The sequence below is a fragment of the Odocoileus virginianus genome, chromosome 25, assembly GCF_023699985.2.
Source record: "Odocoileus virginianus isolate 20LAN1187 ecotype Illinois chromosome 25, Ovbor_1.2, whole genome shotgun sequence".
NCBI lineage: Eukaryota > Metazoa > Chordata > Mammalia > Artiodactyla > Cervidae > Odocoileus > Odocoileus virginianus.
In genome coordinates, this window is record NC_069698.1 from 13,369,137 (window position 1) to 13,387,987 (window position 18,851).

At 36.7% G+C, this 18,851-nt stretch overlaps 1 protein-coding gene across 3 annotated transcripts; it reads right to left on the reverse strand.

Annotated features, from left to right (window-relative positions):
• Positions 1-11,757: 11,757 nt before the first annotated feature.
• LOC110144057 (olfactory receptor 5K1-like) lies at positions 11,758-15,986 on the reverse strand. Of its 3 annotated transcripts, none has more exons than XM_070455220.1 (2): positions 15,071-15,986; positions 11,758-11,789 (listed from the first exon to the last, which is right to left on the reverse strand). In XM_070455220.1, exons 1-2 carry the CDS (start codon positions 15,984-15,986, stop codon positions 11,758-11,760), a joined length of 948 nt encoding a protein of 315 aa, XP_070311321.1. The 3 variants fall into 3 exon arrangements, with proteins under 3 accessions (XP_070311321.1, XP_020759530.2, XP_020759531.2); XM_020903871.2 differs by lacking the exon at positions 11,758-11,789 and adding an exon at positions 11,896-11,915; XM_020903872.2 differs by lacking the exon at positions 11,758-11,789 and having other exon boundaries at positions 15,060-15,986.
• Positions 15,987-18,851: the final 2,865 nt, after the last annotated feature.

Here is an 18,851-nt window from a genome sequence, read left to right on the forward strand (position 1 = left end):
AGTTCAGTTGCTCAGTTGTGTCCGACTCTTTGTTTTCAGTAAAAACTTAATGTTATTATAGAAATCATTCTCTCTTACCAGTATCTACTAAGAAGTTTTCAAGATCCTTTTAGGGATCAGCTTTCTGAAGTAGAAAATAGTACAAGAGCACTGCAATGAAATAACACAGGCAATAGCTCTTTGTACACTGTTTCATTTTGAAGGCTTCATTTTCCAAGTTCAGGAAACTGTTGTTTATATGAATTTGTCTTTAACACAGAGTAAATAAGTTGTACAGTTGTGTGCTTTTGTCAGAAGAGGAAAGAACATAGAACTCAAATTCCCCTGATGATGCCTGAAGAGTCCCTTTAGGACAAAGCTAAGCTGGTCTGCTGGGCATTTTGGACTTGGACATGTATGAGAAATCCAGGTTGTCTCATTGGGCATTACAGACTGAAATCATAAACATCCAGTCATTGTAGACAGTTCCCAGGTTTATCAATTGAAATTGCACTTCATACCACTTCTTTCCACCACAGGTACTTTTGAAATGTTTATGCAAACTCCAGTTTATCTATAAATTTGATATTCTAAGTTCTTTGATGAGTACAGTATTGTTTGAGCTCATCACTCGTGATTTCAGTGAGGCCAAAGTTACAGACTGTCTTTAGAAGTCAACTCCTAAATCTTTCCTTCTTGTGCAAACCATGGCTCACATTCCACAACTACACCTGACTTCCTACTTTAAGCTGAAAACTAGTGAGAAATCTTACTAGGCAAAATTCGCGGGATGAGAAAAAGAAAACCGAGGACCACTGTGGGAAGTGGCCTAAGTTAGTGCTTCTCAAGCATTAATCCCTATGAATATTCCAGAGGTTTTTTTAAAATGCAAATTCTGTTTAAGTGGTGATGACTGTGTATCTATATTTCTAATATGGTGTTGTCTCCAGACATTTGCCTTCTTCAGTTTCATCATCTGCAGGCCTACCTTATCAAAGAACTAGATCATTAGAGAAATAAACCAAAAAATTTTGCAAATGTAGCAGAAATATAAAGAGAAGCAAAGAGGAGTCAGAGTGGACAAGGGAGGCCAGCATTGGTGGGGTCACATCAGACCTCATGGTAGGTGAGGTTTTGTTCTATCAGTTCAGTTCAGTTCAGTCTCTCAGTCGTGTCAAACTCTTTGCGACCCCATGAATTGCAGCATGCCAGGCCTCCCTGTCCATCACCAACTCCAAGAGTTTACTCAAACTCATGCCCATCAAGTCGGTGATGCCATCCAGCCATCTCATCCTCTGTCATCCCCTTCTCCTCCTGCCCCCAGTCCCTCCCAGCATCAGGGTCTTTTCCAATGAGTCAACTCTTCGCATGAGGTGGCCAAAGAACTGGAGTTTCAGCTTCAGCATCAGTCCTTCCAATGAACACCCAGGACTGATCTCCTTTAGGATGGACTGGTTGGTTGGATCTCCTTGCAGTCCAAGGGACTCTCAAGAATCTTCTCCAACACCACAGTTCAAAAGCATCAATTTTTCAGAGCTCAACTTTCTTTATAGTCCACCTCTCACATTCATACATGACCACTGGAAAAACCACAGCCTTAACTAGACGGACCTTTGTTGGCAAAGTAATGTCTCTGCTAGGGTGAAGCAGATCACCAGCCCAGGTTGGATGCATGAGACAAGTGCTCAGGCCTTGTGCACTGGCAAGACCCAGAGGAATCGGGTGGAGAGGGAGGTGGGAGGGGGGATCGGGATGGGGAATACATGTAAATCCATGGCTGATTCATGTCAATGTATGACAAAACCCCCTACAATATTGTAAAGTAATTAGCCTCCAACTAATAAAAATAAATGAAAAAAAAATGCTGTCTAGGTTGGTCATAACTTTCATTCCAAGGAGCAAGTGTCTTTTAATTTCATGGCTGCAGTCACCATCTGCAGTGATTTTGGAGCTCCCTCCCCAAAAAAAGTCTGACACTGTTTCCACTGTCTCCCCATCTATTTCCCATGAGGTGATGGGACCAGATGCCATGATCTTAGTTTTCTGAATGTTGAGCTTTAAGTCAGTTTTTTCACTCTCTTCTTTCACTTTCATCAAGAGGCTCTTTAGTTCCTCTTCACTGTTTGCCATAAGGGTGGTGTCATCTGCATATCTGAGGTTACTGATATTTCTCCTGGCAATCTTGATTCCAGCTTGTGCTTCCTCCAGCCCAGCATTTCTCATGATGTACTCTGCATGTAAGTTAAATAAGCAGACATACTCCTGTCCCTATTTGGAACCAGTCTGTTGTTTCGTGTCCAGTTCTAACTGTTGCTTCCTGACCTGCATACAGGTTTCTCAAAAGGCAGGTCAGGTGGCCTGGTATTCCCATCTTTTTCAGAATTTTCCACAGTTTATTGTGATCCACACAGTTGAAGGCTTTGGTGTAGTCAATAAAGCAGAAATAGATGTTTATCTGGAACGGTCTTGCTTTTTTGATGATCCAGCGGATATTGGCAATTTGATCTATACCCCAACTTAAATGAAAACTGTTGAGGGATTTTGCCCATGGTGGTCACATGTTCAGATTTGCCTTTAAGTATAAACAAAGTTGCCATTGAGCATTCACTGAAGAAAATAATGGCATTATTTACATCAAAATATTATAATATGACAATTTTGATGTTGTGTTTTTATATCTGAAGTGTACAATGAATGTTTAACCTCCACTTGGGATTTGATTGGAAGTTAGAGGGAAAGCAAAGGACGTTTTTTGGGTCATTTTTCAATTCTTCTGTGTACTTTGAATTCTGCTAGTGAAAGCTAAAAAGGAGGTGAAAAAGAAAACATAGATAAAGAGCAGTCACCGTGGAAACTCAGCAGACAGATGAAGTAAGCAGTATAATGTGCATCAACACATATAATATGTAGCTTGCCTTAAACATACTGCCCACTTCAATATTATGTAACTATCTTTTCACTCTTTTTCTTTTAATCTATCAGGTTGCTGTTTTGTGTTTTTTTTTTAATCTAACAGGTGTCTACATTGTTGCTTCCAGTATAAGAAGTCTTTCCAATGTTATCATTTCAGTAGGTGGGTCATGATGTCTCACTATGGTCTTAATTTGCATTTCCCCCAATGACAAATTATATTGAGAATGTTTATTCTGTCTTATGAAACAAATCCAAAAAGATATTACTATGATTTATGTCAAATAAAGTTCTAGTATGTTTTCTTATAAGGATTTGTGCATGCTAAGTCACTTCAGTCGTGTCTGACTCTTTGCAACCCTATAGACCAGGGCTCACCAGGCTCTTCTGTTCATGGGATTCTCTAGGTAAGAATTTTGGAGTGGGTTCCCATTTCCTACTCCAGGGGATCTTCTCAACCCAGGGATCAAACCTACATCTCTAATGTCTGCTGCATTAGCAGGTGAATTCTTTACCACTAGTGCTACCTGGGAAGCCACTTTAAGGATTTATGGTCTTGCATTGTGGTCTTTAAGCCATTTTGAGTTTATTTTTGTATATGATGTGAGAAAGTGTTGTAACTTCATTCTTTTTATATGTAGCATCCAGTTTTCCCAGCAGCACTTATTTTTTAAATTTATTTTTAATTGCTGGAAAATTGCAATGTTGTGTTGGTTTCTGCCATGCAATAACATGAGTCGATCATAGGTGTACACTTGTCTCTCCCTCTTGAACCTCCCAGCCCCCTAGGTCATCACAGAGCACCAGGCTGAGCTCCCCGTGTTACACAGCACTTCCCACTGGCTATCTACTTTACAGATGATAATGTGTATGTTTCAATGCTGCCCTCTCCGTCTGTCCCACCCTCTCTTTTCCCTGCTGTGCCCCCAAGTCCACTCTCTATGTCTGCATCTCTATTCCTGCCGTACAAATAGGTTCATTGGTACCATTTTCCTAGATTCCATTAATCTGTGTTAATACATGATATTTGTTTTTCTCTTTTTTTTCATTTATTTTTATTAGTTGGAGGCTAATTACTTTACAATATTGTATTGGTTTTTGTCACACATTGACATGAATTAGCCATGTTTTTCTCTTTTTAACTTACTTCCCCCTGTATAACAGGCTTTAGGTTCATCCACCTCAGTTCAGCTGACTCACATTCATTCCTGTTTATAGCCAGCAGCACTTACTGAAGTACTGAATTTTCTCATTGAATGTCATTCCTCTTTTATTGTAGATTAATTAATGATAAGTTTATGGGTTTTTATGTCTGGGCTCTCCTTTGTGTTCCATTAATCTGTACATCCGTTTTTGTCCCAGTGCCATATTGTCTGGATGACTTTAATTTGTAGTATATTCTCAAATCAGGGAGTATATACCTCCAGCTCTATTACTTCTTCTCAGGATTGTTTTGGCTCTTTGAATTATTTTGTTTTTCAGTACAAATTTTAGTACTATTTGTTCTATCATGAAAAATGTCATGATACTTTGACAGGGCTTGAACTGAATCTGTAGGTTACCCTGGGTAGTATGTCATTATAATAAGATTGATTCTTCCAATCAGAGAACACTCTATCTTTTCATCTATTTGTGTATGCCTTCATGTCTATTATCAGTGTCTTATAGTTTTCTTAGTTCTTCTACATCCTTAGGTAGGTTTATTGCTAGGTATTTTATTTTTTAATCTAATTATAAATGAGGCATCTCCTTAATATCTGTTTCTGATAGTTCATTGTTAATGCATAGAAATGCATCAGATTTCTGTATATTAATTTTGTATCTTGCAACTTTATTGATGTTGAATTTTTTCAAAAGGTTTTTCTGCATGTATTGAAATGATCATATGATTTTTATTCTTCAATTTTTTGCTGTGGTGTATCACATTGATTGACTTGCAGAACCATCTTTGCATAACTTGGTGTAAAACCCACTTAATCATGTGCGATCTTTTTAATATATTGTTGAAATTGGTTTGCTAATATTCATTTGGAGATTTTTGCCTGGTGTTCATCATAGATATTGGTGTATAATTTTTTGTGAGATATGTATTTCTAGCTTTTATATCAGGGTAATCCTGGCAATGTAAAAATGAGTTTGGAAGCTTTCCTCCCTCTGTAATTTTTAGAATACTTTGAGAAGGATGGGTGTTAACTTTTCTCTAAATGTTTGATAGCATTCACCTGTGATGCTACCTTGTATTGAACTTTTGCTTGTTGGGAGTTTTTGTTATGTTTGTTGTTGCTGTTACTTTACTGATTCAATTTCTCTGCTGGTAATTGGTCTGTTCATATTTTCTATTTCTTTCTGGTTCTGTCTTGGAAGATTGTACATATCTTGCTATTTATCCTTCTCTTCTGGGTTGTCCATCTTATTGACATATAGTTTGTTCACAGTAATCTCTTACGATCCTTTGTAATTCTGTAGCGCTGGTTGTCATTTATTCTTTTCCATTTCTTATTTTTTGATCCGGATCCTCTTTCTTTTGAGGAGTCTGGCTAAAGGTTTAACAGTTTTGTTTATCTTTCAAAGAACCAGTTCTTAGTTTCATTAATCTTTTATATTTTTTCTTTTAATCTCTTTCGTTTATTTCTGCATTGACCTGTAGGTTTTACTTCCTTTGACTTAGGAATGAGACTTTTCTTATTTCTGAGGTAGACTTGTTTTGCTGTAAACTTTCATCTATAACTGCCTTTGTGGGATCATTGTGTTTTCATTTTTTCCCCCTCTTTAAAAAAATTTCTTCTTTGGTTTCTTCATTGATTTCTTCATTGATCCGTTGAATTTTTAGTAGTGTGTTATTTAGCTTCCATATGTTTGTGTTTTCTGGAGGGATTTCTTTTTCTCATTATTGATTTCTAGTCTTAAAGCACTGTGGTCAGAATGCTTGATCTGATTTCAATTTTCTTAAATTTCCTAAGGCTTGTTTTTGGGTGCTGCCATTTGTAATGTGTCCTGGAGAGTGTTCCATGTGTATTTGAAACAATGTGCTTTTGCTGTTATGGGGTGGAATGTCCTGTATACATATCTATTAAGCCCATTTGATCTAAAGAGAATCGTTGAACATCAGTTTCCTTACTGATTTTCTGTGTGGATGATCCGTCCATTGACGTAAGAGGAGTATTAATGTCCCCTAATATGATTGTGTTATTGTCAATATCTTCATTTACGTTCATCAATATTTGCTTTCTGTATTGTGCTTCTATGTGAAGTACATACATATTTACAGTGGTTATATCTTCTTGGATGATCCCTTGATCATTATGTAGTATATTTCTATGTCTCCTGTTCCTGTCTTTGTTCTAAAGTCTATTTCATTTGATACAAGTATTGCTACCTTGTGGCTCAGCTGGTAAAGAATCTGCCTGCAGTGAGAGAGAAATGGGTTCGACCCCTGGGTTGGGAAGATCCCCTGGAGAAGGGAAAGGCTACTCACTCCAGCATTCTGGCCTAGAGAATTCCATGGACTGTATAGTCCATGGGGTCGCAAAGAGGCAGACACAACTGAGCGACTTTCACTTTCCCTTCACCCTAGCTTTATTTTGATTTCCATTTATATGGAATAACTTTCGTCCCTCCATTTTTAGTCTCCGTGTGTCTTTAGATCTGAAGTAAGTATCTGTGGGATAAACATGGGTGTTGTTTTTGTATCCCTTCAGCCTTTCTGTATGTTTTGATTAAAGCATTTAATCTTTTTACATTTAAAATAATTATTGATAGTATGTACATATTGCCATTTTATTAGTTGTTTTGAGGTTGTTTTGTACTTCTTTTTTATGCTTTCTTCCCTTCTGAGTTGATAACCTTATGGCTTGTAATTCTTTCTACTTTTTATGTGTTGTATCTATTATGATTTTTTGTTTGTGGTTGCCATTAGGTTTATACATAGCAGTCTATATTGGGATATCTGTACAGTGGCTCAGTCATGTCCGACTCTGCAACCCCATGGACTGCAGCACGCTGGGCTTCCCCATCCATCACTTACTCCCAGAGGTTGCTCAAACTCACGTCCATCAAGTGGGTGATGCCATCCAACCATCTCATCCTCTGTTGTCCCATTCTCTTCCTGCCTTCAGTCTTTCCCAGAAACAGGATCTTTTCTAGTGAGTCAGTTCTTTACATCAAGTGACCAAAGTATCAGAGCTTCCAATAAATATTCAGGATTGATTTTCTTTAGGATAATTGGTTTGATCTCCTTGCAGTCCAAGGAACTCTCAAGAGTCTTCTCCAACACCACAGTTCAGAAGCATCAATTTTTTGGCACTCAGCTTTCTTTATGGTCCAGCTGTTACAAATCTACATGACTCCTGGAAAAACCATAGCTTTGACTATACAGACCTTTGTTGGCAGAGTAATGTCTTCTCTTTTTAATATGCTGTCTAGTTTTGTGATAGCTTTTCTTCCAAGGAGCAAATGTCTTTTAATTTCATGGCTGCAATCACCTTCTGCAGTGATTTGGGAAGCCCCAAAAAATAAAGTCTGTCACTGTTTCCATTGTTTCCCCATCTCTCTGCCATGAAGTGATGGGACCAATGTCATGATCTTTGTTTTTCTTTTTTAATGTTGAGTTTTAAGCCAGCTTTTTCACTCTTCTCTTTCACTTTCATCAAGAGGCTCCCTAGTTCCTCTTTGCTTTCTGTCATAGGATGGTGTCATCTGCATATCTGAGATTATTGGTATTTCTCCCTGTAATCTTGATTCCAGCTTGTGCTTCATCCAGCCTGGCATTTCTCATGATGTACTCTGCATATAAATTAAATAAACAGGGTCACAATATACAGCCTTGATGTACTCCTTTCCCAATTTGGAACCAGTCTGTTGTTCCATGTCCATTTCTTAGTGTTGCTTCCTGACCTGCATACAGATTTCTCAGGAGGCAGGTCAGGTGGTCTGGCATTCCCATCTCTTTCAGGATTTTCCACAATTTGTTGTGGGTTGCCATTTTTTCTCCAAGGAATCTTCTCATCCTGCAGATCGTGCCTGTTTCTCTTGCATCTTCTGCAGGGGCAGTCGGATTCTTTACCACTAGCTATGCGTGGTAACTGAGCTGACAACAGGTGGACTTGTGGTGGTTCATATTTTGTGTCACATTGACATGGTCTCGATTGCCCAGATATCCAGTTATCATTATTTTTGTGTGTGTCTGTGTGTTTCTAAAAGTGATCAGTGTTGACTTAGTAGACTTAGTAAAGTGGATCACAGCACCGTTTGTATGTGAGTGTCACCTCGTCCATTCTGGGCCTGTACGGAACAGAAAGGCAGAGGAAGGCTGGCTGAATGAATCTTAGTTCGCCCTCCATGCTGTTGGTCCTCAGGTTTTCACACATGGGCTGGAATGTATACCATCGGTTCTTCGATTTCAAACCTGACAACTGCCTCAGCTTTCCTGGCTCTCTACCATGCAGATAGCAGGTCACAGGTCTTCTCAAACTCCATAATAAGGTGTCCCAAACCTAATAATATATATCTTTAGATATAGATGTATGTGTAGATAGAGGTTTACAAAGAGAGTGATATAGGTTGATTTCTATATTTGTCTTCATATATGTGTACCTCCCATTGGTACTATCCTGGATAATTCTGATTGATATAAAGGCTATATATTTAGTGAACCTCTTTCTTTATACTGAAAAACAAATGGAAATGTCATGATGCAGTTGTTAACTGTAACCCTTAAATGAGGCTGACTTACACCCCTTCTCATCATATTATTACAGCATAAGGAATAGCTTGTATATGAAATTTCTTTGAGAATTATGGTCCAAAAATCATATAAACCTGACAACTAATTTTTTTTCCAGTGATAACCAATGTATCTCTCCTGGAAGTTGACCTGATGTAACTTTGTGAGTACCTCCGAAAATACATAACAGTAAGATTATTGTAAATATTTTAATCCAAACATCTAACTTAAGGCTTCTCCTGATATATCCCAGGAAATAATCCTCATGATAAAAAGAAAAAGATTTAATTCATTTTAGGTGTATGATACTTGTGATTGTCTTGAAAGAAACTTAGATTGGTAAACTGACACTCAGTATTATCCCAGGGCAAGTGATCCCCCTGAACTCATTACAAAATTGATATCAAGTAAAGGACTCTTACTTCATTTGTAGTATTTTAAAGATGATGCTGTGAAAGTGCTGCACTCAATATGTCAGCAAATTTGGAAAACTCAGCAGTGGCCACAGGACTGGAAAAGGTCAGTTTTCATTCCAATCCCAAAGAAAGGCAATGTCAAAGAATGCTCAAACTACCACACAATTGCACTCATCTCACATGCTAGTAAAGTAATGCTCAAAATTCTCCAAGCCAGGCTTCAGCAGTATGTGAACCATGAACTTCCAGATGTTCAAGCTGGTTTTAGAAAAGGCAGAGGAACCAGAGATCAAATTGCCCCACTGGATCATTGAAAAAGCAAGAGAGTTCCAAAAGAACATCTCTTTCTGCTTTATTGAGTATGTCAAAGCCTTTGTGTAGATCACAATAAACTGTGGAAAATTCTGAAAGAGATGGGGGTATCACACCACCTTACCTGCCTCTTGAGAAACCTGTATGCAGGTCAGGAAGCAACAGTCAGGACTGGGTGTGGAACAACAAGACTGGTCCCAAATTGGGAAAGGAGTACATCAAGGCTGTATATTGTCACCCTGCTTATTTAACTTATATGCAGAGTACATCATGAGAAACCCTGGGCTGGAGGAAGCACAAGCTGGAATCAGGATTGCCGGGAGAAATATCAATAACCTCAGATATGCAGATGACACCACCCTTATGGCAGAAAGTGAAGAACTACAGAGCCTCTTGATGAAAATAAAGAGGAGAGTGAAAAAGTTGGCTTAAAGCTCAACATTCAGAAAGCTAAAATCATGGCATCTGGTCCCATCACTTCATGGCAAATAGATGGGGAAACAGTGGAAACAGTGGCTGAGTTTATTTTTCTGGGCTCCAGAATCACTGCAGATGATGATTGCAGCCATGAAATTAAAAGACGCTTACTCCTTGGAAGGAAAGTTATGACCAACCTAGACAGCATATTAAAAAGCAGAGACATTACTTTGCAAACAAAGGTCCAACTGGTCAAGGCTATGGTTTTTCCAGTGGTCATGTATGGATGTGAGAGTTGGACTGTGAAGAAAGTTGAGTGCTGAAGAATTGATGCTTTCGAACTGTGGTGTTGAAGAAGACCCTTGAGAGCCCCTTGGACTGCAAGGAGATCCAACCAGTCCATCCTAAAGGAGATCAGTCCTGGGTGTTCATTGGAAGGACTGATGCTGAAGCTGAAACTCCAATACTTTGGCCACCTGATGTGAAGAGCTGACTCATTGGAAAAGACCCTGTTGCTGAGAAAGATTGAGGGCTGGAGGAGAAGGGGACGACAGAGGATGAGATGGTTGGATGGCATCATCAACTCAATGGACATGGGTTTGGGTGGACTCCGGGAGTTGGTGATGGACAGGAGGCCTGTCGTGATGCTGTTCGTGGGGTCACAAAGAGTCGGACATGACTGAGTGACTGAACTGAACTGAAAGTAATATTTATTTCAATTTTACATAAATTTCTTAAATGCTTATTTAGGACTTTATGTATGTAAACAGTTGTGCTAATAAGCACAAAAAAAGATTAAAGAATAGTGAGCCTTGTAAACTGTAATCTGAAAAAAACATATAGGCTAAAAATAAGTATTACACTATTACACAAGATCATTTGTGGAAACAAAACTGTAACATTTAAACTTTGAAGGAAGGACCATTTCAATTGGAGATGAAGACAGATACCTAGAGGGAGCATTCTCAGTGGAGAGACCTGTATGAAAATAAAACATGTACCAGAGAGAAAGTTTTGTCCTGAGGCTTTCAGTAATTAATTTTGGTATAACATATGGTCCATTAGGAAAATTGTGGAAGCAGAGATTTCAGAGTTAAATTTGGAGTAAAAGTGCTCAAATAATGTCAGCAAATGCAGAGTAGTATGTGTGTGTGTGTGTTTATTTATCATGTTATCTATACATATATCTTAACAAATTGAACATATGTATATTCATATATGAAGTTCTGCATATGTATACCATATATACATGCATAGTCTGGTGCAATGGAAATCCATCAAAAGTTATTGAAGAGGAATATTATTTAATCAGAATTCTGTTTATAAACAATAATCTGACAGTAATGTTTGGGAAGTTAGAGAATATCAACATGACATAAAAGAAGTAACAAAACTATTACAAATGACAAATGTGAGTCATTTTAGGTCCTCAGTGGTGTTAATAGGAATGTGTATGGATTCAGTGGTGAGATTGGAAGGTAAGAGATGGACCTGAAGATAAATCACATATTATCATAGAGTATAAAGTGAGACAAAGGATGACATTTAAGCACTTCAGGGCACAAATCATGCAAGCTCCTGGTTCATTTTATCTTTCCCAGCTACTCACTGAACTCTTTGATATTATATCATCTTACAATTATTTGAACTTTGGTAATATGCATTTGAAGCCTCTGTTACTCAACAATATATTCCAATAACTTTTCCATATTACTTCTTTTTTTTATCAGTTTCATCATTTCTAAATTGTAGGAAGGTTGAGCCCATTTCCTTCCTATTCTGCCACTTCACTTTTCTTCTCTATGCCCATCCCAATTAAATCTGAAACCTCATCTCTTTGCTTTCTGAATTAGTGAAGTTTTCAGATTACTGTGTAACACACAAGTAAACTGGACAGTGCCTTTAAAGGCATCATGGACAACGAGAGGCAGCTCTCCTCTTATTATTTATAGACATCCACTGGGCCAAAAGCATCCTCTTCTAATTTGTTCTGACTTTCATTTATTTAACTCCTTTCTCATTTTTTTCTTTTTATCTTCTCAACTCTGCTGATTTCTCTGTGTAATATGAGAATTGAGTCTGCAAAAGAAATAAATTTCACTATGTCCCAGAGAGAATGTATGAAAGTCCTTTTAATAGTTAGCAAAATTCCTGTGATTGGCTAATTTACTCAGACTCAAAGTCGCCTACACTATGGAGGTAACCATGATATGAGCTTCCAGGCTACACAGCTGTATTACTATCAAAAAATTTGCATTCAATTTTTTCAGCGCAATTGTGCTATTATAGTGCATAATGCATTTATGGATCCACATTGAGAACACATGTGTATAATATGTTGTTTTCCTGTTTCAGTTCAGTTCAGTTGCTCAGTTGTGTCCGATTCTTTGCGACCCCATGAACCGCAGCATGCCAGGCCTCCCTGTCCATCACCAACTCCCGGAGTCCACCCAAACCCATCCCCTCTAGGGAGCCCCTGTTTGAGTTTCCTGAGTCATATAGCAAGTTCCTGTTTACTATATGTCTGTCTATTTCACATATGATAATGGAGGTTTCCATGTTACTGTCTCCATACATCTCACCCGCTGCTTTCTCCACCACCTCCATCCATCTCCACCACCTCCATCCATAAGTCTGTTCTCTATGTCTGTGTCTCCACTGCTGCCCTGCAAATAATTCCATTAGTACCATCTTTCTAGATTCCATATATATGTGTTAGTACACAATATTTATCTTCATTTCTGACTTACTTCACTCTGTATAATAGGCTCTAGGTTCATCCACCTCATTAGAATGGACTCAGATGAGTTCCTTTTTATGGCTGAGTATTACAGCTTCTTTATCCATTCAACTATTGGTGGACATCTAGGTTGCCTCCATGTTCTAGCTGTTGTAAATAGCACTGCAGTGAACACTGGGGTACATGTGCTTTTTTCAGTTTTGATTTCCTCAGGGTATGTGCCCAGGAGTGGGATTGCGGTGACCCTGTTCCTGTAAATGTGTATTTTCCCCTTCTCCCTGCACACTCAGCAGAGGGGATGTTAAAATAAGTGGGTCACATGCACAGAGTTTCAGTGTTCTGCCTCTTTAGGGACCTGTGGCTCTGCTAAGAGATCTGGGAGGCCTCGGAGGTGGCACTTCAGTAAATGCCATCAGTGACCACCACCGTCCTACCCAGGCTCTACCTTGGGACCTGGTGATCTCTAAACCCATGATCAAACTTTTTCCCCTGTTGTGGCCACCCCAAATCTAATCTATTTTGCTTAACTGTCCTGCGGAAAGATTGTATCAATTTTAGAGGTATAACTGCTCTATTATACTCCCAACAAGTTGGCTGTCATATCCTTTTAAATGTTTTCCAGACTGATAGCTCTTCTTTCCCCTCATACAATAGAAGTAAAATAAATAAAACCAAAAAAACTTTAATTTCACTTATTTAAATTGAAATAAGTGAAATATATTTCTTAAGCTTATTAGATTTGCAATTTTTCTGTTAAATGTCCATTGCCCCTTCCTTCCACTCAGATGTTTGCATGTCTTTTATGAATTGTAGTTGTTTCTTATATATGTGTTAACCAGTTTATTTCTCTCATAAATGTCTTCAATTTTTTTGTATTTTATGTGGCTATTAACTCTGCTGTTTTATTATTATGTAAAAGTTTTTAAATTTATATAGTCATTGTAAGAGGAACAGTGTAGGTAAACAAAGACTTTGCCCACTAGTTAAGGAGAGAAATTTAATTTAGTAAACAGTTCGAAAGTACTGTTAAATCAAAAAGTCAAACAGAATAGTAAGGCAACTCAGATATTATTATTAGTGAGGAGTTTCTACAAGGGTGAGTGGTTAGTTAACATAATCTATGATTTCACACGCATGAGCAACTTTCCTACAGTAGGTGAACTCTGTGATTAGATGCAACTTGTGCTTGGAGACACTCCCTTTAGCAGTGGGGGAGGGGAGAAACATTATGGGTTTTCCCCCAGTCTTTAGTTACACTGCTCCTCATTGTCCAAATGTAGACAGAGACATTTGAAAGGGAAGGAGTCTGAATTTGACAGTGGTCTTTAATTATAAAACAAACACAGGAAAGGAAGTAGGAAAATGGATTGAGGGCAAAAGGAAAATGATCAAAGAATCACATGCATCAGTTAACCTGCTTATTATTTCTAGATTTGGTCTTTTGGTAATAAACCCTTTTCTTGACTTGTCAAAGTATGAGATTTTTACTGTGGAAAAGCATGAAAAACCTTATCTAACTATTTAGAGGGTAATATATATGAAAGTTCTAGCTTAGTGCCTAGCACTTGGTAGATTCTCAGTAAATTATTTTTATTTCTTTCATAATTATACATGTAAAGATCAATACATGTTTTTGTTTATAAATGTAGAATTGTTAATATTTTCTGTCTCAATTATGCTTGATCAACATCTCCAGGTTTTTCTTAATGCTATGCATGTATTAATACTCTTAATTGGAATCAACCCAGGATAGAGTTATTTCTAATAATAAGCAAGTCAAACTATAATGTGAGAGGAAGAAATCTTTATTTAATTAGTACATATAGTAATTAGAGTGTCATATATGATGGACAGCCAATCAAAACCAAACAGCATGAAAATATCAAATACATAAGGGTATCAATATAAGTAGCAATGTATTCAACTACAGACTGATAAATCAACAATGACTTAAAATACTCTATTTCAGAAAACTTGATAGAAAATTGACTAACAATAAAAAGGAAAGTGTTGATTAGCAAATATATTTTATATGAATTCATATTCAAATATAATATCTTAAACTCAAAATGTATATTCAAACGGAAATATATAGCTTACTTCTGTCACACAGTATTGCCTAAGAAGGAATTAATTTTTGAGAACTTGAGGTAAGAAGAGTTTGTTAGATTATGGCTTCCAATTGCAGAAATATGCCAGCAGTATTAAATGAAGGCAAGTGTTGTATATAACTTCTAGTTCTAGGATTTGTTGAAAATTATAACTATTATACTCTGAAACTAATAGTAACTGTTGGAACTAATCATACTGGAACATGACCTCAAGAGTAATTATTTAGTTTATCCCTGTTGAACACTAGTAGCTTATATTTTGGAGCACATTTTAGTTGAAAGTCTCTTTTCTGAACTTGTTTATTCGGCTCAGAAACTAATCGTGTGTTAATAATTTAATATTTTATATTGAAAGTTGTCATTTCCCATTTTCTCAATATTCTTTGATTTTGAAAAAAGTTTTCTCAAATTGCAGTCAGCTGTCCACATGGCATGGTAATTGTTTCAGAATGTTATGATCCGTTCATAATTTTTTTCATAACGTTTATTACTTCCTTATTTCTTAAACTACAAATAAAAGGGTTTAATAAAGGAATCACTAGAGTATAAAAAATAGCCACAGGTAAATCTTTATCTTCTTCAATAACTGAATTCGGTCTAATGTACATGAAGAGAAGAGAACCATAGAAAATTGAGACAGAGAGAAAGTGGGATGCACAAGTAGATAAAGCTTTCTTTCTTCCTTCTTTAGATTTCATCTTGAAAATTGTGAAAATGATGTAAAGGTAAGAAATTATTACTATGGTAATAGTGAATATTTGAACTGATCCTCCAAAGATAAATATCATTAATTCATTGATATAAGGGTCCACACAGGAGAGTCTGTATAATGGAAGAACGTCACAAAAAAAGTGATTGATTTGATGAGACTCACGGAAAGTTAACCTAAACAGAAACCCAATGTGAATCATGGAATGCAGATTTCCAGCTACATATGCCCCTGTGGTCATCTGAATGCAGAGTTTCTGTGGCATCATGATGTGGTACTGCAGTGGTTTGCAGATGGCCACAAAGCGATCATAAGCCATCGCTGCCAGGAGAAAGGAGTCTGCACTTTCAGCAAGACAGAGAAAATAAAATTGTGCCATGCATTCATAGAGAGAAATCATCTTGTCCTTAGAAAAGAAGTTCTCCAACATCTTGGGGGTAATGGCACAGGAACAACAGGAATCCATCAGAGCGAGATTCCCCAGGAAGATGTACATTGGTGTGTGAAGACGATGCTCTGTAACTATCAATGCCACCAGGCCAAGATTCCCCACCATGGTGATCAGATAGATGGTGAGGAACACCAGGAACAGAAGAGTCCTCAGCTCCGGGTGATCTGTAAATCCTATGAGGATAAATTCAGTTGCCAAAGAACAGTTATCCTCAGCCATCTCTACCGTGTTTGTTGAGATAAGAATTATGGAGATATGAGATTCTAATTTAGAGCATGTATAGTTTTATCTTCAGATTTTTCTTTTTAAAACAAGGAGAGGAGCTTCCTTTTCAGATTCTCCCACTGTCTCTGTGATACAGGCACACAGACTTCTAAGGGAAATTTCTTCCCTTAATATGTCAGCCTCTATGACCTCAAATCTAAAACTCAGGTTAATGAGACTGTTTTGATAATTCCAGGGAGGATGCTTACAGTGGGAAAGGTTTGTCTTTATGAAATTGTACAAGTATAGTGTACAAATTTAGGGTATCCATATTTGGTTCAGTGTCCTCAAATAAGTTCAGTGTCAGTATTTAAAAATTTTTAGAATAAATTTAAAATCAATTTTTCTTTACATATATTTTTTTCATTGAGCAAAAGTTTTCATATAATCTCCCAGTAGAGTGCCTGTTTGAAAAAAAATACAGTAGACATCTTAAAATTTTGCCTTAGGAGTTGCATGAAGATTACTAAGATTAAGGGGAGGACTATTCCCTATTCAGTTTTAAAAATAGCGATCTTTGGTAGCTAAGGAATTAAATATCCGTTGATTAGTATATCTTTTATTCCTTTTCCCAGTGTCATACCTATTTCCATAAATACTGATTCTGTCCATGATTATTTCTGGTGCTTTTGCCCATGTATCTAAATCACTTCCTCTTTTCATATAAAGCATAATTTACATGTAAGGCTATTTAAGAAAGTTTTAACTAAATGCCCCAGACCACACTGATCTCCATTTTGTCTGCTCTCAAGCATGTCTTATATATGCAACACAATCTAGAATGCCTTATGTATAATCTACCTTTTTATATTTGAAAGCACAATTTCCTTATTAAATTATAGGCATTTTGAAGTTAACTGTGACTTGTACTGCTTATGACAGCTGTACTGTGCTATGAGGAGAAAACAGTGTTGATTCCAGCTCTTCCTCCATCCCAGTGACCTGGAAGGGGTGGAGTTGTTTGCAGAATCCTATCAGTGAACCTTAGTGACCCCTTCTGCAAGTTGAGTCTATTAATTTTGAAGAAGAGTCTACAAAGAAAAGTTTTCAAACCTCATCATTCAAAAATTGGGGATTGATATCCAAAATATGTAAGGAACTCATACAACTCAATGGTAAAAGTAAATCTGATTTAAAAGTGGGCAGAGGAACTAAACTTCTTGAAGGGTATTCTTCAAGAAGACATTCAAATAATCAACAGCACATGAAAGGGTATTTAGTAGCAATAATCATTAGGAAAATGCAAATCAAAACCACAAGCTATTACCCTATACCTCTCAGACTGCTTGTCATCAAGAAGGCAAGAAATAACAAGTATTGGCAAAGATGTGAAGAAAAAAGAACTCTTATGCACTATTGGTGGGAATGTAAATTGGTTCAGCCATTACAAATAAGATTAATTTTCCTCAAAAAATTAAAAATAAAACCGTCATATGATCCCTAAGTTCCACGTCCGGGTGTATAATCAAAAGGAAATGAAAACAAGTTATAAAAGGGATATCTGCACTGTAATATTTATTGCAACATTTTCCACAATAGACATCTAGTGTCCATCATAAGATGGGTGGATAAAGAAGACGAGGTGGTTAGTGTGGTGTATATGTATGTATACATACACACACGCACACACACACACACACACATACACACACACAATTGAATATTATTCAGCCATGAGGAAGAAGGATACCCTGCTATTTGTGAAAACATGAATGGACCTGGAGGACGTTATGCTAAGTGATTAAGACAAATACTGTATGGTATAATTTACGTGTGGATCTAAAAAAGCAAAACTTATAAAAACAGAGTAAAATGGTATTAATAGGGGATAAGGAGTAAGAGAATAGGAGTAATGCTGTTTAAGGGTACAAACTTGCAACTAGTAGATAAATAAGTCCTGGAATCTAATGAGCAGTATAGCTAATGTAGACAAAAATATTTACTATAACCATCAAAAGTACTGAGACTAGATCTTAATTATTCTCACCACAGAGAAGAAATGACAATTATGTGACATGATAGACTCCTGAATGTTACAATGGCAATCATACTACCATATACAAATGTATCAAATCAGCATGTTATATATGTTAAACAATGGTTTTATGATAAGTACCATATGTATATTTAATTTAAAAATAGGTATCCTTTCATTTGAATCTACTCATACTATTTTTCCTACTCTAAAAAACTGTGTAAGACTTTCCAAAGTATATCACAGCGGATTAAAAGCTAATAAATAATAGTAAGCTTGCTTTTATACTTCAGTTATTTCACAAACTTAGAAGAGAAAACCCTTTAAATCTTCATGCAATTTTTGAGGGCAAATTTTGTTTTCTTCTTAAAAAGCTATCATTTAGTGATCCACTTGGGCTGTTAACTGTTAGGTTTAATAATATAAATTCTTTGGTCAAAATAGTTTTATTTTTCCATAATCAAAATATCAAAATAAAAACACCAAATGAAAATTTTGGTTATTTGTTTTAAAGTACTAAAAATAAGCCACTTAATTATGCAGCTAAGTTAGAAAATGTTCAATGTAAGTGCCTGAATTATTTAATAGAGTTCCTTTTTGTCTTTACCTGTATATTTTGAAGTTCTACCTTAATCTGAAAAGGCTATTGTGAATAACAGTTTGAATCTCATCCTAATTTTCCATAGTCTTCAGTTTTGAAAAGAGCTAGAAAGATAATAGCATAGTTGAAACCTAATAACAACCAAAAGATGCTTAATAATTGCAGATAAATATATATTAATGGATGTTAATACTAAAAGTAAAAATAAATTAGAATATTCCCCTTACCTAAATTTCACTGAGAA

Excerpts from the sequence above, each read along its gene's own strand:
- LOC110144057 (XM_070455220.1), bottom strand. The coding sequence starts at position 15,986 with ATGGCTGAGGATAACTGTTCTTTGGCAACTGAATTTATCCTCATAGGA. Across the intron at positions 11,790-15,070 it reads CGTTATGAAAAAAATTATGA|AAAAAGAAAAAAATGAGAAA; the intron begins ACGGATCATAAC and ends AGTTGAGAAGAT.